The sequence below is a fragment of the Amblyraja radiata genome, chromosome 12, assembly GCF_010909765.2.
Source record: "Amblyraja radiata isolate CabotCenter1 chromosome 12, sAmbRad1.1.pri, whole genome shotgun sequence".
Taxonomy (NCBI): Eukaryota; Metazoa; Chordata; class Chondrichthyes; order Rajiformes; family Rajidae; genus Amblyraja; species Amblyraja radiata.
Window position 1 is genome coordinate 22,139,249 of NC_045967.1, and position 21,974 is coordinate 22,161,222.

Below are 21,974 nucleotides of genomic sequence, written 5' to 3' on the forward strand. Positions count from 1 at the left end.
ACTGGATCTTCCTAACTAATTGCAATACAAGAATATCTTCTCACACAGGAGGTAATCCTCCACTATGGTTTCAGATTTATGTAGATTTTGGCAATAGATATCCTTGCCAGTGATAACTTGCACTGTGCATAAATAAATATGATTTTGGAATATGATAGAACCCCCTGAGAATTTAGATTCTGATCATACCCCACAAAAGAGCTAAAGTAAACCATGTAGCAGTTGCAGTATCTCTTTCTGATCTCTTGCTGTTTGCTATCATGACAAATTCATGTAACTTCCCATTTTCTAATGTAATAAAAATGATGCGGAGGTGCTGGTCTATACCAAAGATTGACACAAACTACTGGAGTAAGTTAGCAGGTCAGGCAGCATCTCTGTAGAAAGTAGATAGGTGACATTTTGGGTCTGAAGAAAGAACCAGACCCGAAACATAACTGATCAATTTTCTCCAGAGATTCTGCATGACCCACTGTGTTACCTCAGCATTTTGTGTCTATCTTGCACATTTTCTAAATTACTTTTCATTAAATAGGCACATTTTCTAAATTAATTTTCATTAAATAGGCACCCTCCAAACTCCACTCCCACCCATCCTGGCTTCCAACGTAGAGTTAGCCAGCAGCCAGATTGTAGAGTTAGCTTGCAGCTAACTCAGCCATAACATGCCCACTCATTGAACAATTGAATTTCACCAGATCACAAATGAACATTCATCGCCTTTAACATTTAAAATTAAGCATAGTGGTGTTGAAAGTCTCATACTTTATTTGAAAACTGATGAAAACCAATGAACTAGAAGGCTCATTTAAAAAGTAACAAAGCATTTGCCAATAATCTTATTACATCAATGAACACTGTTTACAAATGAACAATACATGATATCAGGGGAAAATTGCAGAGTGAGTAAATGTGCCCAGATGTGCCAAAGCTATTACCGTCAGCGTGTTATGAGACTGAATTTATCACTGATTCCATTGGTGATAATCGAATTGCAGTGAATTCTCATCCTATTTCTAAAGAGTTCAAAAAGATATTTGGCATAGCTAATGTTAGAGATTATTACTTTCCTTTTCCTTCCTGTGAAGATACTTATCTCACCCTGTTCTTACCATCCTCAGTTCATCCAAACTATTAAATTCATTGTGTGGGGAATATGTGCAGCAAATGTTTGAACATCACAATTAAATATTATAGTATTACTACTGTAATGTCCTTCAGTAATGCAATAATGCTGCACTGTTACTAACCTAAATAGCTCGTGCATCAACAAAATAGATGCTCACTCTTCAAAGCCCATGGGTGTGACATCAAATCAAATCTCCTCTACTGTTTGCTGTTTGTGCACCTGTTTTAGGTAGCAGTTCAAAGCACCTTAGGAAAGGGAGAGCAGGTGGATTAAGTTGAGGAATTGAGCACTGAAACAGCTGGTTAATGAAAGAGAGTGCTGGCAAACCAGCCATGAAGAAAATACATTACAATGTCAAGCTAAATACATTCTAATACAATGGGAAACTTAACAGTCAATATCAATTTATTTGGTAAAAAATGCTGGAAGGATTGAAAGTTTCATATTTGACTTATTGATGAGACATAGTTAAAATCCATGATACAGTTTCACCAATGTTTTGACTCCATCTGCTGCCAAATGTTATCCTCATCCACCAATTTTTAGTTAGACGTAAGCTTGTACACTGATTCATCATCTTCACCACCGAACTGAGTGAGTTGCTACATTTATTTTGATGTTTACCTCACCTACCTCCCTACCATGACAACATCGAGTAGACTAGATTACTTCGGTAAGTGCATCAGATAATTTATTTCCCTGTTCTAGGTAGTCCATTTTCCATGCACCTTTCACAGTAAATTAACTACAAAAAAGATTAAGGGCACATAATCCACGTTTTGAGTGCTGTTTTTCTCATCTCTTGGCTACAGATGAAACAGAATAATTCTGAATTTTGTCAGATGTGGCGGTGATAGTTAAGAGATGAATGCTGACTGGGATATTTGTTCCCCTTGCAATAGAACCAAGAGACCAAACTAAACCAGAACCATCTAAATACACAGTAGTCTTGGGTGTTGCCCTGGTGTCACCACTTCAGCTACGTCAGCCTTCCATGTACTTTCATGCCCCAGTTGAAATCATATTCCATCAACCAAAAATTGATAATCGTTCAGTAAAAAAATGAATACCAATCAACAGATACTCACATACATTCCTTTCAATTTGAAGGAGAATCATCTACAGAGAGACCTAATATTAACATTCATACTGCATGCATGCATGCATGTCTGAGTATTGCGACAAATTGAAATAACTGAGGCAGCTCACTGGCACAGCAGGTAGAGCTGATGTCTCTCAGCTCCAGTTTCTCTGGTTCAGTCCTACAAAAGTGAAGTCTGTGTTGGGTTTGCACACTCTCCCTGTGATCGAATGGGTGTCCTCCAAGTGCTCCTATTTTCTATCTCATCCCAAAGATGCATAGGTTGATGGATAAATTGGCCTCTGGTGTAGGTGGTGGGAAAATAGATGGGAATGTATGGAAAATCAGTTATCAGGAAAATTAGAAGAGAAATTAGATTGTTCTGAGGGCCAACATAGACTCACAGAGAGGATTGGCCTCTTTCTATATCATGAAGAAATATAAAAGTATTGAAATTGTACAGGCTGTTTTGGATCATTAGCATTCAGACTGATTAACTCCTGTATATGCTCTCAGAGTCTGGGGCTTGTTCACAGATTCAGGGGAGGTTCTACATATTACCATGCTACTGCCATACACTGGGGTGGGGCTCTTCCAGAGAATGCTGTCTAATTGTTTCTCAGATCCTGTGTTTAGTTTAGTTTTGTTTTGAGATACTGTGTGGAATATGGCCCTTCAACACACCGAGTCCAAGCCAACCAGCGGTCATCCATACACTAGTTCTATTCTACACACTGGAAACACCACCACTGAAGCCAATTAACCTACAAACCAGCATGTTGAATGTAGGCAGAAATTGAACTACCTAGAGAAAATCCTAGAGAAGAACATACAAACTCCGTACAGACAGCACTCTTAGTCAGGTTCAAATCCCGGGCTCTGGCTCTGCAAGACAGCAACTCTATTCTGCTGATCTGTTGATTTAATCGTGTTTTAGTGAATTCATAAAATAGGGGGAAAAGTGGTCGTTAGTATAATAATAATTACTGTAAGTGCTAAAAATCAGAAAAAAAATGCAAATGATGGAAGCACACAACAGAATAGACAGCAACTGTAGAAAGAGAAACAGCCTTAACATTTCTGGTTGAAGATTCATTCTCAGAACTGGAAAAAAATTAAAATGACTTTTAAGTTACATCACTCTTGGGCATGTCTTTTATAGGGTGGGAAGGCTCTGATAAGTCAGCCTGCATGACTCAACTCTCTGAGTTGTTCCTGTGGCCATGTTCATTCTGTGGCTGGTCCAATAATAGGGTTGAATATCTAGGGGAGGTGATTAGACTGCCTCATACTGACCTGGTGAAAATTGTTTGCTACTTTTCAGCTTCAATCTTCACTGGGAAATTGTATCCATGAGTGGTTCAACAACATAGCAAATGAACTGTTGTCTGCAAATGCATTTTTACAATTCTCCCCATGGATGTGGTTAGTTGCTCTAGGTTCTTATAAATTACACACACTGCAATAACAGTATAAACATGATGCCCAGTAGAAATCCCCCTCTCTCTTAATTTTAATGATGATCTATCCATTATTTTTAAAAGGGCTCAAGACAACACTGTGGAATCTTTGTGCTGGCCTGATCATAGGTTTTCAATGTGCCCATAATACTTTTATTTTGTGTTTCAATGAATCAGAAAATTAAATGACACAGGGGGAGACTATTTGCCCCATCTTGCCTAGCTTGGCATAAGTCCTGTCCAATTAATCCTGCAGTTCTTTTCTTTCCCTGATGCCATGAGAATTGCTCCTTTTAGAAAGTTGCCCACTTCTTATTCAGATGAAGCAACCTGAACAAACCTGCTTCCCTTCCCCTTCTCCCCAACCCCCCTCCCACCTCTCCTCCGAATGCGACCATTGCATCCAGCTCACATTTCTTCAAACTCAGGATGTAGTCTCCAGGTCCTGGCCATTTACCAGCTCTCGGTCCCACGGATTTATTTCTTCAATTTTGATTTGGCTCACGCTGATTTGTGTTCAGCTTTTCTGGCCTTTCTGTAAAGGCGCACAAAAGATTTGCTTAATTCCTCTGCCATATCCTAATTCCCCAGTATGTTTTTGTATCTCAGTCGATAAATAATCCACATTAATTTGTCATAGAGTCCTACAGCGTGGAAATTGACCCTTCAGTCCAACTTGCCCACACTGACCAACATGTCCCAACTATACCTGCCTGAGTTTGGCCCATATCCCTCTAAACCTGGCCTATCCATGTACCTGTTTGTAAACATTGCAATAGTCCCTGCCCCAACTACCTCCTCTGGCAGCACGTTGCAGACACCCACCACCCTTTGTGAAAAAGTTACCCCTCAGATTCCTATTATATTTTTTCCCCTTCACCTTAAACCTATGTCCTATGGTCCTCGATTCCCCTACTCTGGGCAAGAGAATGTGCGTCTACCTAATCTATTTCTCTCATGATTTTGTACACCTCTATAAGATCACCTCTCAATTTCCTGCGCTCCAAGGAACAGTCAAGTTGTCAATTTTATTCATTACATACACATACGAGATGTGCAGTGAAATGAAAAGCGGCAATGCTTGCGGATTGTGCAAAAAAACTACAAAACAGAATAGAACAGAATCACATATTCACATATTACATATTTGTGGGAGGGAAAAAAAGAAAAAAACAGCAATTTTAAAAAGACACCACACACAGTAAATTGGTACAGTTAAGTTAGTCCCTGGTGAGATAGGAGTTTACAGTCCTAATGGCCTCTGGGAAGAAGCTCCTTCTCATCCTCTCCGTTTTCACATCATGGCAACGGAGGCGTTTGGCTGACCGTAGCAGCTGGAACAGTCCGTTGTTGGGGTGGAAGCGGTCTCCCATGATCTTGTTGGATGTGGAGTTGCACCTTCTGATGTATAGTTCCTGCAGGGGGGGGCGAGTGTAGTTCCTATAGTGCGTTCGGCCGAACGCACTACTCTCTGCAGAGCCTCTTGTCCTGGGCAGAGCAGTTCCCAAACCAAATCGTGATGTTTCCGAACAAGATGCTTTCCACAGCCGCTGAGTAGAAGCACTGGAGGATCCTCAGAGACACTCTGAATTTCCTCAATTGCCTGAGGTGGTAAAGGCGCTGCCTTGCCTTACTCACCAGTGCTGCAGCGTGTGATGTCCATGTCAGATCCTCTGAGATGTGGACTCCCAGGTATTTAAAGCAACTCACCCTATCCACAGTATCCCCATTTATCTTCAATGGTGTGTCCGTCCTCGGATGATGTGCCCTCCTAAAGTCCACGATCAACTCCTTTGTTTTTTTGACATTCAAGAGAAGGCTGTTGTCCTGATACCAGAGTGCCAGATCAGCCACCTCCTCCTGTTTTCGCTAATGTTTAGGTTTGAGAGAGTTTCCCTGTCATACTTTGTTAGTACTAGGGAGTTGGAACTTAGAAATAAGTTATAAAAGAACATGAAAGTTAAAAATACGCACAGTTTCCGCCGAGCTGCCACGACGACGATTGGACAGGATCGCGCCATCTTGGTTCATCCTTGTAAATCTTCTCTGTAGCCTTTCCAACTTTACAACATATTTCCTAAAACATTTGTGTTAATCTTTCCTATTTAAAAATATCTATAGAAGTATTTACAGCCAGTTCATGAGTTTACATCTGTGCAATCCTGAGGACCCATGCTCTTTTACAGTTTTATACGCTATATACTTCGATTTAAAACTATTTAAAAATTATTAGCCACAGTTGGCTCATTTATTTCCAACCAAGGAAAGATAGGACAAATGTTTATTTGGCCTTAAAGGGTTGTACACTGTATTAATTCTTTAAATGTTAACCAATGCTTATCATATCTTTTTAGTTTCCTAACCAACAATGATCATTCCACCGCTTACTAAATCATAGAACAGTAACAGCTTAGAAGGTATAATTTAGTCCATTGAGCCTTTGCTGGCTGCTATAATTGCTCCGTTATTTTCTTCCCCCCCAAATATTTCCTTATGTTTCATACCTTCTTAAGATTTAATTGAAAATTGCATTATAAATGTACTTACATCTGCAGGCAGTCTGCAGGCAGACCTTTTTGCAACCTTCTGGAAAATCTTCCATATTTTTAAGTGCATCAATGCTTGGACTAGATAGAAATAAAGAATGACAACTTGTATGGTTGATATTGCCAGATAAACCCTTCATTACTTTGATCCAGCTCTTAAACAACAGTAAAAATAATTACTTTTAAATGTCTTCAGTTTGGAAATAAATGTGAGAATAAATCCTTTGCTATGATGTGCCAGAGTGAGGCACTGTAGCACTGCAGCAGAATTCTGAGCTGCTGTATTACACATGCGGCACACAAATAGGTAGGATAACATCTATTTATACGTACGTCAGTGTTTGACCTACAGTGACCACTGACTGCACTGGCTATCGCTGCTTCGTGTAGCCTGTTCCAAAATAATGAAATACAATGTAAACATTTGCTTATTAAAACCTCTTTATATCCCTTTGCTAATGCCAGAGATTTAAATAAGATTTTTTTACCATAATCTTTTTTCCAGAACAAACATTTGTTTATTGTCCCTTTGTAAGGGCAAAAGTAGGGAATATTCCAAAAGTGGTTACTTTACTGGAAGCTCAACTGTGCGTGAGGGTGAGAGAGGAATGAGTCGGTGTAAAACAGTGCAATTTGACATGACAATAAAATTGACTGGCATTTACAGTTAGTCTGGGTCTGTTGAACTGATATCTGCTGCCCCCTTCTGGGCATTCTGTTGTCTCTCCTGCTAAACACCTTTTCGATCATAACTATCTTGGACAAACACACTCCACTATCCTTTTAACGACGTCTTTCATTTGTTGAACATGTGTAATTTGGCACCCGAATGATTGGTATTAACATGCAGACCTCATACTATGATAGACACGAAGGGCTGGAGTAACTCAGCGGGTCAGACAGCATCTCTGGAGAAAAGGAATAGGTGACGTTTCAGGTCGAGATCCTTCACACTGTGTTGTCAATCTTACTTTGATAAAAGATATAGCAGCATTAAGCACAGTCAGAACTACGAAAGCATCAACACGTCGTCTTAGCATTGAAAACGTATATCTATTACTTAACCATTTTCCCTATCATATATGCAATCTTGAGTTCTTTGTTGCCACAAGCTTTCTTTCCAAACCTTCAAATGTAAGACACTCCAGTTCCATTCAATACAAACATGATCACAAGCTGTTCATTAATGACAATTTGGAAAAAGATGAGTCATTTGTTCCATAATGCCATGTTAGATTTTCATTCAATGCTCTCTCTCTACCCCTTTTCTGTGTTGATCAGGAGGGGTTGGTGGCAGGAGGGGGGTTGGTGGGATGCAGGCAGAATAATGAAAAATAGAGCCATTACCTTCTCAACAGTACTGTGGGTCTACCTTCAACCACAGTGATTGCAGCGGATCAGGAAGGTAGTGTATCCCCACCTTGTCAAGATGCACAATACCAGCTGGCCCCCATTAAACCAAACAAAAAAATGGCATCAACTTAAGAACATTTCTATGCTTTGAATATCGAGAAATCTATTTCACAAACTGTTACTGACATCCAAAAGAAGACCCTTGAGCTGAACTTGATGCTGAACCTTGAGGAGCTTGGATGCCATCTCATTGTTCTCTTATCATTAATTTATATGGAGCTACATTATATAGGCAAGAAAATATCTCCAAAAAAAAATCACAATGTGACTTAAAATTGCATTTGTCTTGAATTTCTACAAAGTGAAAATGTGTATGGAATGTTGATGCATACAAGGATGTGGAGGATTTGGGGAGGGTGCAGAGGTTGAGCAAGATGCTGTCTGGATTAAATGGCATCAGCTGGATGCACAGTTTGGAGAAATTTTGGATTATTTTCTCTGGAGTGTCGGAGCTGATGGAAGTTTTTTGAGAGGAGAGTCAGAACCTTTTTTCAAGGCTCGAAATGTCAAATAATAAAGGACATCGCTTTAAGATGAGAAGGGGGAATCGTTTATATGAGATATTCGGGGCACATATTCACACAGAGTGGTGGGTGCATGGAATGCAGGGGTGACAGGAATCCAGGGGCGATGGTCGACGCAGATACTGATTCTTTATGATATTTATATATATATATATATATATATATAAATATATTCATGTATTGAATATTCATCTAAAAGCCTCAAACATTACAATTGTATCTGCCTTCATGCTTGCAGCCTGTTAAAGACATCCACCACTCAATGTGTAAAAAAAACACTCCACATTTCCCCATTAAACCTTCCCCCTCTGGCCTTAAATCTATGCCGCCTTGTCTTTAACATTTCCACCCTGTAAAAATGGTGCCAACTGTCTACATTATATGTGCCTCTCATAATGCTATGTACTTCTATTAGTCTAACTGTTGAAACAAACTGCATGAAGAACTCAGCAGGTCAGGCAATATCTGTGGAAGGAAATGGACAGTTAATCGAATGAACGCTCAGTCTTTCCAATCGACACCCATCGTCTGGACTGTAGGATTAGAGGAGAGATAGCAAGTACAAAAGAGATGAAGCTGGGTAGGGGAGTGGAAGCTGGCGAATGATCGGCAGACCGGGTGAGAAGCGGTGGATGGGGTCTGGTGGGGAAGAGAGGAGTGGAGGTAGTGGCAAACACTCGGGTGTGATTGGTGAAGATAACAAGAGACTGCAGTTGATATGAATGGGAAATAAAGATGGATTATGGGTCCAACTAAGGGAGGTGGGGAGAGCAGATGGGAAAAGTGGGGTGGTGGGGACTTGATGGGAGGAGTGTGTGGATAATGAGCAGGTGGAGTGGGCAGAATCTGGGTGAGAGGGGGTGTGGTATTTGTGGAAATTATCTGGGTAGACAAGAAGTAGGGAGAAATGGACTGAGGGGGAACAGTTTACCTTTAATCAAAGAATACAATGTTTGTGCCATCGGATTGTAAATTCTACTGAGATGGAATCTGAGGTTCGTTCCTCTAGTTCAGGCCAGGTAAAGGGACATCCGATACATTGACTGCCCATTTCCCTTAACAGATACTGCCGGACCCGCTTAGTTTCTCTTATCAGTTTGTTTTTGGTCCTATTTTTCTTGTGTTCTTATGATGTTGAGTTAACTCAAGGAACACCAAGCTTGAGTTTCAAATGGGGAAAAGCTTCCTAGTTTTGAGATGCTGGGGAAAGAATTAGTAATTTTAAGAGGCTTGAATCCCAAGTAATATATGGAAGACCAAGGACATTGATGAAGGGTCTCGATCCAAAATATGAATCCACTGTAAGAGAGCAACCTTAATTGCAGCATGCATGAGGAAGAGCAGCATGTCAAACAAATTAGAAGGATCAAGGGCTGATGGAAACAGAGAAAGACAATGAATGTTGTCGTCAAGAAGTGTAAAGCAATGTTACAATTCCTTTGGGAAATGGAAGAGCAATTAGTAGGATTTTTGGCAGACAGTGCAACATATCCCTGCTACCTTCAGGTAGAAGGTACAGGAGCCTGAAGACTGCAACAACCAGGTTCAGGAATAGCTACTTCCCCTCAGCCATCAGGCTATTAAACCTGGCTCGGACAAAACTCTGATTATTAGCAACCACTTTCTGTTATTTGCACTACCAGTTTATTTATTCATGTGTGTATATATTTATATCATGGTATATGGACACATTTATCTGTTTTGTAGTAAATGCCTACTATTTTCTGTGTGCTTAAGCAAAGCAAGAATTTCATTGTCCTATACAGGGACACATGACAATAAACTCACTTGAACTTGAACTTGATATCCATGTTCCTTGGTCTTCCTGATATTTCAAGGGAGTCAAGCAATCAGTCAGTTTTGAGTAGAATAAAGCTAATTGAGATTACCCACATTATACCAGGATCCTGTGAGACTACTTTAATGAGAAAAGTTGGGGAATTCTCTCAGTGCTCCAATCAATATTTATCACTCAGTTAAGACCTGGAAACAGATTGTCTGGTCGTTTTCACTTTGCTGTTTGTTGGAACCTGTTGTATGGAAACTGGATGCTGTGCATCCCGTAACAATGACTACACACACACAAAAAAAACCTTAATAGCGTTGTAAAGTGCTTTTGGACATCTTGAAGTCCTGAGTATCATATATAAATGCAACTTCTTCTTCTTCTGTACATAAAAAAACAGATATTAATTCACTAGACAAATATATATTAATATCCATTGGTCATGATAAGTTTCTGATGACTTAAAAGACAGGATCATGTCAATACAGGGAGGTCAACTATGAGTGTTCCAAAGGGATCAAAATCAAAAAGATGGCTTAGGAATGATATTAAAGGACAAGATAATCGGATGATATATTCTGGATCAAGAGCTCAGGCTTTCAGCAATTGAGGGCACATTGAATGAGTTGGCTTGTACTGTTTAATGTTTAACCTTAAAGTTACACTTTAGGGCAACTGGGAAATGTCAAATAAAGCAAGATCACTGTAGCTAGAATTTAAATTATCTTTATTTTGAAATCTTGAGTTGCACTGCAATGGTGAAGATGTGCTGCTGTCATGTCGATTTCTGCTCCTCACTTCTCCATGGGTGAAAAAATTGCATTGAAATCTGCTTTGAAATTGCAGTTCACAATAAAACAGTTGTTTTTAATAGCGATGAGCACTTTGCCACATTGAGGTCTTGCAGAGTGAAGTCCAGTCAACACTGCCACTTCAGGTTGAGTTCCTTTGGAGAAACAAAGAACTGCAGATGCTGGTTGATACACAAAAGGATATAAAGTGCTGGAGTAACTCAGCAGGTCAGGCAGCAACTCTGGAGAACATGGATAGGTGACTTTTCAGGTCAGGCCCCTTCTTCAGACTGATTGTAGGGGGGCAGAAGACAGCTGCAAAAGGGGAGAGACAGGACAAAGTATTGCAGGTTAGAGGTGGATACAGGCGAGGGGGATTTCGATAAGTAGATGGTTGGAACAAAGTCCAGGATACATACTGTAATCTTAATTCAGCTTTGAGAACAAACTGTTGATACTTAAGTACATTGCTGAAGTTGGAACATGCTGCATTTATTTTTGTTTAGAGCAACAGCTGCTTCTTCACTATGTTCTCTGTCTCTTTCACTTTAACCACATTGAATGTTTTTTTTTTGTTCCTAGCTTGAAGATCCTCTGCCATTTCCTGCCGTTATAGTGGAACAAGTGCCAAACACAGACTTGTTCTATTCAAGCCTGGATTGTGATGATGTTTCTACTGGAATGATGGACGACACCTCTCTAGATGTTGTAGAGGAACAAATAATAGAGGATAACATTGGCCTTTCTGGTTAGTACTTGTAAGGATAGATTAATAATAGTAGTTTGCTTTTTGCTTTTAAAAGATGTACTTGAATCGATGAAGCAATTTTTCTGATCGTGGTCCGTAAGCACTTTATTTCCAATGAATGAGGTCACTGTTGTCATGCAGGAAAGACAGCAGCCAATGTGCTCAGAGAGTGCTGTCATAAAGAGTGGTGTGATAGTGACCAAACTGATCGAGGGATAAACATTGGCTACAGCACAGGGAATAACTGCCCTGCTCTTCTGCAAAATAACAGGAATCTTTTACACCACCTTGAGTGAGCAGCCACAGTCTTAGGATAATGTCTCAAATGTAGCCTTTTGAGACGGTAGCAATCCCTCATTATTGCAGTGTTGAATGTCAGTCGTGAATCTTGTGCTTGGACCTGGTGGTGGGAGACCAAGCGGCCAACCACTCACATCCCAGTCGTTCTCCTTTTCTCCCCTCTCTTGTCGGGCAGAACATAGAAACATAGAAAACAGGTGCAGGAGTAGGCCATTCGGCCCTTCGAGCCTGCACCGCCATTCAATATGATCATGGCTGATCATCCAACTCAGTATCCCATCCCTGCCTTCTCTCCATACCCCCTGATCCCTTTAGCCACAAGGGCCACATCTAACTCCCTCTTAAATATAGCCAATGAACTGGCCTCGACTACCTTCTGTGGCAGAGAATTCCACAGATTCACCACTCTCTGTGTAAAAAATGATTTTCTCATCTCGGTCCTAAAAGACTTCCCTCTTATCCTTAAACTGTGACCCCCTAGTTCTGGACTTCCCCAACATCGGGAAAAATCTTCCTGCATCTAGCCTGTCCAACCCCTTAAGAATTTTGTAAGTTTCTATAAGATTCCCCCCTCAATCTTCTGAATTCTAGCGTGTACAAGCCGAGTCTATCCAGTCTTTCTTCATATGAAAGTCCTGCCATCCCAGGAATCAGTCTGGTGAACCTTCTCTGTACTCCCTCTATGGCAAGAATGTCTTTCCTCAGATTAGGAGACCAAAACTGCACGCAATACTCCAGGTGTGGTCTCACCAAGACCCTGTACAATGGCAGTTGAACCTCCCTGCTCTTATACTCAAATCCTTTTGCTATGAAGCTATGAAACATACGAAAGCTTGAAAGCACACTCCACCATTCAAGAAAAGCTCTTCCTCACTGTTATCAGATTATGTACTCAGTCATATACATCAATGATTTGGATGAAGGTATTCAAAGTAACATTAGCAAATTTGCAGATGACACAAAGCTGGGTAGCAGTGTGAACTGTGAGGAGGATGCTATGAGAATGCAGGGTGACTTGGACAGGTTGGGGGAGTAGACAGATGCCTCTTGGCTCATGTACTCAGGATTTATTCCCAATCTACCTCATAGAGGCCTTTGCACATTTTTTTATCTGCAAAATGTTTGTAGCTAACATTATATTCTGCATGAAGAATGCATCTGCAGTTCCTTCCTCCACACTATATTCTGCACTCTGTTTCCTTTATCATTCTGCATACAACTGTTGCTTGCAAGATGACAATAAAGGTTGATTGATTGATTGAAGAGAGGTATAAAGCAGCATCTGCAGTTCCTTCCTACACACTATATTCTGCACTCTGTTTCCTTTATCATTTTGAACTACGTTATACTCATGTATAGGATTATTATACCCGTGTATGGGTTATTTGCCTAGAGAGCACGCCAAATGAAAATTTTCAGTGCATTTTGGTTTACAGAGCAATAATACAGCAATAACAATATTTGGCCTAAACCGAAGATAGACACAAAATGCTTGAGTAACTCAGTGAGACAAGCAGCATTTCTGGAGAGAAGGAATGTTTGATGTTTCGGGTCGAGACCCTTCTCCTTCTGACCTAGAGGTGAGAGAGTGCTACCCACTTAGGCCAATTTGGCAGTTTATATTAAATGAGTTACAGTGTGGCATCTGGATGATGCCAATGCAGACTCATGGCCTGTTATAGAAAGAACAACTTAATTTGACACCATTTTGTTAACTTTGAACCAGCTCGGTGATAGCATTTTACATTTATGTTAAAGATTTGTGGGTTCAAGAACACAAAGGGGAACCACAAGTAAATAGAATATTAAAGAAGGATTCGGTATGCTTGCCTTCATTGGTCATTGGCATTGAATATAAGAGCCAGGAAGTCCTACTGCAGCTTTATAAAACATTGGCTAGGCTACATTTGGAGTATTCTGTGTAGTTCTAATCACCCCACTACAGGAAGGATGTGGAGGCTTTGGAGCCAGCGCAAAATACTTTTTCCAGGATGTTGCCTAGATTAGAGGGGATTATTTATAAGGAGTGGATGGACATTGGAGGATTATTTTCTCTGGACCATTGGAGGTTGAGGAGAGACCTGACATAAATGAATACAATTATGAGGGGAATAGATACGATAGACAGTCAGAACCTTTTTTCCAGGGTGCAAATGTCAAATTCTAGAGGGCATAGCTATAAGATGAGAGGGCAAACGTTTAAAGTAAATGTGTGGGGCAAGTTATTTTACACAGAGAGTAGTGAGTGACTGGAACATGCTGCCAGTGGTGGTAGTGGAAGCAGATACGATAATGGCATTTAAGAGGCCTTTAAATAGGCACATGGTTATTTAGGTTTGGAGGGATCTGGATCATGTGCAGGCAGAAAGGTTTAGTTTAATTTAGCATTATGTTCGACACAGACATTGTGACTGAAGGGTTTCTTCCTCTGCTGTACTATTCTATGTTCTTCCGAAACGAAGTGGGGTTTTTTTCTGATTAAGTTGCACTTGAAGTTTTCATAATGAAAAAATATATAGTCTGCCTTGAAAGGGAGTATGTACAGCAGGGCAACTAAATTTCAGGGTACATTACAGCCTGAAGTATTTATAAAATGATTCAGCCTGCAGGAGATAGCACAACAGCAGTGTGTCAAGAAGCTGAAATTGCACCATAAACCTGGGCACTTGACTTGAGGGAAACACTTGATCAGTATGGAAAGGAGACATCTAGTGTCAGACATTTGATGAACAGTCCTCACCCTTGCACTGTCATGCACATCATAATACCTGCCGATATTGTTCAAATGGTGCTGACTGACTGCCCTTTGCCTGGAAATTGGTTATAAATTATATCAAAGGTGGTGGCTATTTTGGGCCGGATTTTGTTTTCCTTTTCAGAAGATCGCTTTCTGGCAGTTAGTATTATGTGTAGCTCGCTTCAAGTAGGTTTTTAAGGGTCTTGATATCAGGAAGGAAATTGTACAGTTGCGGAATCTAAAATCTATAAAGTTAGTCAGGGATGTGCCTCTTTGTTTCTGCTACTTGTCCACTGCCAGCTGCAGACACAGTGGTAGAGCCAGTGAAGTTGCTTCTCACAGTTCCAGAGTCCAAGATCCAATACCGTTCTCCGTCACTGTCTGTATGGAGTTTGCATGTTCGCTCTGTGACCATGTGAGCTTCCTCAAAATGCCCCAGTTTCCTGTCACATACTAAAGACATTTAGATTAATTTGCCACTGTAAATTATTCCTGATTTACACTTTAATTGTTACATCTGTGGGGAGCTGATGGGAATGAAAAGAATTTTTAAAAATTGTATTAATCTACAATTAATGGTTCATGGGGTGCAGGGCCTGTTTTTTCTGCTCAATCTCTGCAGCATTGCCTTAATATAAATACAACCATTATAAGTGGTTAGAGACTCTGGATAATTTGGATTTTGAACCTTGCATACAGTGCCCTCCATAATGTTTGGGACCAAGACCCATCATGCCTTTTATATGCTGAAGAGAAAACTAAAGGGGACTAGCCCCCATAACAAGCATAAGCTAAAGATGGCTGCACTACAGGCCTGGCAGAACATCACCAGAGAAGACACCCCAGCAACTGGTGATGTCCATGAATCGCAGACTTCAAGCAGTCATTACATGCAAAGAATATGCAACAAAATACTAAACATTACTACTTTAATTTACATTAAATTGCCCTGAAATCGTGGGACTATGTGTAAACATTGCTGTAATTTCTACATGGTGAAACCAAAATCTATAAAAATGACCTTTATTAGAATCTGACAATGTGCACTTTACCCACGTGTGAATTGTTCTATTATCTGTACTCCACAATCTGAAATTGTGCAGTACAGAGGTATTTATTTTGAGAATGAGCTCAGAGAAACTTCCTTGTGTACTTGTGATGGAGAAATGTGTATCTAACAGAGCAAAACATGATATACTATTTGAAATACACATCTACTTTTGTATTACAATCAGCAATTTGTTATTGATTACATATCAAATATATTCTATTACAAACCCACTGACTCCCACAACTCTCCTGACTACATTTCTTCCCACCCTGCTTCCTGCAAAGACTCTATCCCCTACTCCCAATTCCTCCGTCTACGCAGCATTTGCTCCCAAGATAAGGTGTTCCATACTAGAATATCCGAGATTACCTAATTCTTTAGGGAACCGGGGTTCCCCTCTACCATCATAGATGCCCTCACTCGTGTCACCTCGGTACCTCGCAGCTTTGCCCTTGCTCCCCTCCCCCTATTCGCCACAGAGACAGAGTCCCCCTAGTTCTTACCTTCCACCCCATCAGCCGTCGCATGCAACACATAATTCTCCGAAATTTCCGCCACCTCCAATGGATCCTACAACCAGCCACATTTTCCCATCTCCACCCCTTTCCGCCTTCCACAGAGACCTTTCCCTCCATCACTCCCTGGTTAACTCATCCCTTCCCACCCAAACCACCCCCTCCCCAGGTACCTTCCCCTGCAACTGCAGAAGATGCAACACCTGTCGCTATACCTCCTCCCTCGACTCTGTCCACGGACCCCAACAATCCTTTCAGGTTGGGCAGAGGTTCACTTGCACCTCCTCCAACCTCATCTACTGTATCCGTTGTTCAAGATGTGGACTCTTATTCATCGGCGAGACCAAACGCAGACTGGGCGATCGTTTCGCGGGACACCTTCGCTCAGCCCGCATGAACCAACCTGATATCCTGGTTGCCGGGCACTTTAATTTTCCTTCCCATTCCTACACAGACCTTCCTGTCCTCGGTCTCCTCCATTGTCAGAGTGAGGCTAAAACGCAAATTGGAGAAACAGCATCTCATATTTGGCTTGGGCAGCTTGCACCCTAGCGGTATGAATATTGATTTTTCTCACTTCAGGTAGCCCCGACATTCCCTCTCTCTCTCTCTCTCTCTCTCTCTCTATCCTCCCCCTCCCAAGTCACACTAGCTTCTCATTTTCACCCTACAAACAGGTGAACAATCGCCTGTGTACTTTGTCATCATTACTTTTTGCATATCTTGCATTCATTGTTCTTTATCTCTCCACATCACTGTCTATATCTCTCATATCCCTTATCTCTAACCAGTCTGAAGAAGGGTCTCAACCTGAAACGTCACCCATTCCTTCTTTCCAGAGATGCTACCTGTCCTGCTGAATGACTCCAGCTTTTTGTGTCTATCTTTGTTTTAAACCAGCATCTGCAGTTTCTTCTTACATATAATTCTTACAATTGGTGTTGTACTTTGTGACTAGGTTTGAAGCCATTCTGTGAGTTATTTAATTGTATTGCATCAGTGGCTTCTGTGCATTTAATTGTTGCCAGAGGACCACTTGAGTTAATTTATCCTGCCAAGTGATGTATAATTGAGCTACCCGTGGTCGCGAGTGAGCTGTATCCCAAATGGTTATTTTATCCCATTTTATTTCATTTGGCTTTGTTGTCAAAAACTGTACCAAAGAAAGAATGTTTGATTTAAGTTTCTGACCAGAATTTAAATTTATGTTCTGATACGATTCGAATTTTGATTTAGAATTTGGCATAGGATGCAATAACAACAACAGGCTTTATATTTCCTTACGGTAGCCAATTCAATAATTCCTAACAGAGCTTCAAATTTAGTGCATGATACAAATTATAAGTTGACGATGTGCAGTGCTCTGGATAGAAGCAGATCATGATCACATGCACAGGTCATTCTTGGCTAAGTCTTCTGATGAAATAGAACAAGTTGGTTGTCTGAAGATCGAAACAAAATTCTGGAGTAACTCAGCGGGTCAGGCAGCATCTCTGCAGAAAAGTAATAGGTGCCTTTGTGGTGAAATAGAAACATCACCTATTCCTTTTCAGCATCTGCACTTCTTTCTGACACAAGTTGGTTGTCTGTGTGGATGTTGAATATCTATCATTCATAATAAAAAGATAACCACACCAAGGTTATTGCGTTAAACTATGATCAGTGTTTTCATATCATACTTGTCTCGCAGTCAGCATTAACTCCATGTGTTAAATGATACGTTAGTATTTTGGAAAACTACAATAGCACTACAACAGGAGGTGTCTTTTGATCTTTCCCCAATATTTCTGTAATTTTGACTCCATTTACTTATTCAAATTCTAACAGTTCATTATGTTTACAATGTGTTACTGCCAGTATCTGCTAATCAGAGATACATTCCTCCTGGTTGTCAATCTTTGGAAATCTTCTCTCTATCAACTTAATCCCACCTTTTCCCGATTCTGAACACATAACAAATTTCTTCGCAGCAGTATCCACTCGATGAAGAATGACCCCAGCCTTTGTAATCTCTCATTGCTGGAACTATTCCAGTAAATCATCCTGTGCTCTTTCCAAACCCTTCCCATCCTTCTGAATGTGTGGCACCTTGAGTTTAGCAAAATATGTCAGCTGGGCTGACACCTGAGCTCATGTTTTATGCAGGATTAGTAAAACTCCAAAGCCATTCTTTAGCAGATTATTTCACTGGGCATGGTCACTAATGTTCAGGCTGAGCCTGGATTTCCAAGTGTAGAATCATCATAATCATACTTTATTAGCCATGTATGTTTTGTAACATACGAAAAATTTGATTTTCCATAGCCATACCAATAAAAAGCTACAAAACACACAAATACATTTTAACATAAACATCCACCATAGTGACACCTCCAAAAAAAAAGTTAAATGTCTTCCCTTCTTTGTTCTCCCACGGTCGGGGGCCTCGAGCTTTCCATTGATGGGACGATCTTGGCTCCCGTAGCCGGCAATTGGGACCTCCGCGTCAGGTCGATCGAGCTCCCGCATCAGGGGGATCTCAGCTTCCCCGCACCTAGAGATCAGACGGTTGGGGCTTTCCCGACATCAGTCTCTCCCCGAGACTGCGAGCTCCTCGATGTTGAAATCCGCAGACTGCGGTTGGAGTGCCGATCCCAGGTAAGATATCACAGGCTCCCATGGTAAGTCCACGGCCTCGCAGTTAGGCTCAAATTCAGTCTCGAGCAAGGCCGCCAGCTCCATGATGTTAGGTCGCAGAGCGACCGGAGATACGATCCGGAAAATAATCACATCTCCGGCACGGTAAGAGATTGAGAAATAATCAACATGAGGACCAAAGTTGTGCCAATGAAAGTCAAAGAAGTCATTATGAGACTGAGAAACAAGAATAAAACTGTTAGAGACATCAGCCAAACCTTAGGCTTACCAAAATCAACTGTTTGGGACATAATTAAAAAGAAAGAGAGCACTGGTGAGCTTACTAATCGCAAAGGGACTGGCAGGCCAAGGAAGACCTCCACAGCTGATGACAGAAGATTTATCTCTACAATAAAGAAAAATCTACAAACACCTGTCCGACAGATCAGAAACACTCTTCAGGAGTCAGTTGTGGATTTGTCAATGACCACTATCCACAGAAGACTTCATGAACAGAAATACAGAGGCTACACTGCAAGATGCAAACCACAAAAATAGGATGGCTGGATTACAGTTTGCCAAGAAGTACTTAAAAGAGCAACCACAGTTCTGGGAAAAAGGTCTTGTGGACAGATGAGACGAAGATCAACTTATATCAGAGTGATGGCAAGAGCAAAGTATGGAGGAGAGAAGGAACTGCCCAAGATCCAAAGCAGACCACCTCATATGTGAAACACAGTGGTGGGGGTGCTATAGCCTGGGCATGTATGGCTGCTGTAGGTACTGGCTCACTTATCTTCATTGATGATACAACTGTTGACGGTAATAGCATAATGAATTCTGAAGTGTCTAGACACATCCTATCTGCTCAATTTCTGAACCCAATTGAGCATGGCTTTTATATGCTGAAGAGAAAACTGAAGGGGACTAGACCCCAAATCAAGCATAAGCTCAAGATGGCTGCAATACAGGCCTGGCAGAGCATCATCAGATAAGACACCCAGCAACTGGTGATGTCCATGAATCGCAGACTTCAAGCAGTCATTGCATGCAAAGAACATGCAACACAATACTAAACATGACTACTGCAATGAGGGGACTATGTGTAAACACTACTGTAATTTCTACATGGTGAAACCAAAATGTATAAAAATGACCTTTATTAAAATCTGACAATGTGCACTTTAACCACATGTGAATTTTTCTATTATCTGTACTCCACAATTGTCCCAAACATTATGGAGGACACTATAACTGCTTTGGGAGAAAAACCCTCAAACACCTCAAATAGTCTTTCCATGTATTTCCCAGCTCCGGAGATTGGGTCCCTGATGTGATGCGAGGTTATACTATAGTTCTAACAATTATGTTTACTTGAGAAATTAAACTATGATTATCCTGACAAGAGAGTTGTGTGTTAATTGAAGGCAAAACAAAATCTATATATTTAGCAATGTTACAAAATTTTGAGATTTTAAAAATCAAGTCTGCAATTTATCCCATCAGATAAACCATAACATGAAGTTTAATTTGACACCTAATTCATTTTCATATCTTCAGTATTAAAAAATGTATGGACATTTTCATACTCAGAAATTAGCATCTTGTTCCCTATTGCTTTTCCATTGACTTAACACAAAAGCTGTGATCGAGGAGTCAAAAGCCCATAACTTTCTTAAAAATTAAGAGAACTGAATGAAATGTTCAGTTATTATAGATTGAAGCATTCTGAAACAGATATAAAACATCTTACTTGGATGACCCGAAATTAAAGCATTTAATTAGTTAATTACCTAATTGTAGTTAATTACAAAATTGACCGTTGTGACGGAAATAGTAATAAACACCCAGACTGCCTTGAAAATTAAAAAATGTGATATTCTCAAGATCAGAACTTTAATATTATTGTATTATATGCTGTTAGTCAGTAACAGATAGGTAAATAAATTAAAATTTCTAGCAAGAGACCAAGTCTTTATGGAGAAGATCAGTTGCTAGCTGGTACATTGGCATATCATAATCAGTAGCATTATCATACTCCTCAGATTGTAACCAATAAGCAACTCTGTACACCTTGTTTTTCCTCAAATTTTCAATTTTGGCATTGTAAACTACAAGTTTTTGCTCTTCAAACCACACATGACATGCCTTTCTGCCCACTACTTTCCTATTAAGAATGTCATGTAGATTCAATTTCTTAAGAAAAGGATAATTTTTTTAAATAGCCTAAGTATTCAAATAACAAACTAATCCCATTCACACAAAAATTCACAATATAACATGATTTTTAAATCTCACTGTCATGAATTTATATGCCAGTGGAAGGAATTTAATGTTTAATTCCCATAAATTAACCCAGAAACATCCACTCAATATAATCAAAATTATTGTTTTTTGCACAATACGTGACAAACTGTTGTGAATATTTAGTTTAAAAATAATGATCATGGAGAGAGAATAACATGAAATATAGACAATTTAGACAGCTTATGACATGATTGTCCAAAAAAAATGGGCATTTTAATAATCTTGCTTCTGGAACTCGATCGATTGGAACGTTGCATTTGCGGTGAATTTGAACTCCATATCGGCAGGAAAAACACTGCCATTTCGTATGGGGCCCATTGGGCCCTGTACTCTCTCTCTCTCCCTCTCTCTCCCTCTCTCCCCGGGTTCTCCCCGAGAGTACAGGGCCCAATGGGCCCCATACGAAACAGCAGTGTTTTTCCTGCCGATATGGAGTTCAAATTCACCGCAAATGCAACGTTCCACTTTTCGCAGTCCGCTCGCTCGCCCAGCTCCCCTCCTCCTCTCCCCCTCCTCTTCTCACCCCCCTCCTCTTCTCACCCCCCACCTCTCCCCTCCCCTCCTTCCCCCTCTCTCCTCCCTCCTTTCTACTCCCTCCTCTCTCCCCCCATCTCCCCTCCCCCCTCACCTCTCACCCTCCTCTCTCTCGCTCCCCCTCTGCCCCCCTCCCTACTACCACCCCCTTTCCCCCCACCTCTCCACACCACTCCTCTCTCCCCCTTCCTCTCACCCCCTCCTCTCCCCTCTACTCTCTCCCCCTTCATCCCCACTCTCCCTCACCATCACCACTCTCCTCCTTCCCCCCTTCTACTCCACTCCCCTCTATTCTCCCCCCTCTGCCTCCCCCCTCTGCCACTCCTCCACACTGCCCCGCCTCTCTCCCCCCTCCTCCCCCCCTCTGCCACCCCCTCCCCACACCCCCTCTCTCCTCCTCCTCTCTCTCCTCCTCCTCTCTCCCCGCCTCTCTCTC

The 21,974-nt window shown here is 41.0% G+C and overlaps 1 protein-coding gene across 8 annotated transcripts in view; it reads left to right on the top strand.

Moving 5' to 3' along the window:
- The window catches only part of LOC116979003 (ETS-related transcription factor Elf-1-like), a 250,808-nt gene that overhangs the window by 183,744 nt on the left and 45,090 nt on the right, over window positions 1–21,974 (top strand). For all 8 annotated transcript variants that reach the window (XM_033030378.1, XM_033030383.1, XM_033030379.1 and 5 more), the window contains one exon: window positions 11,313–11,478. In XM_033030378.1, coding sequence (XP_032886269.1) covers window positions 11,313–11,478 — 166 coding nt within the window. The remainder of the gene's footprint in view (window positions 1–11,312; window positions 11,479–21,974) is intronic.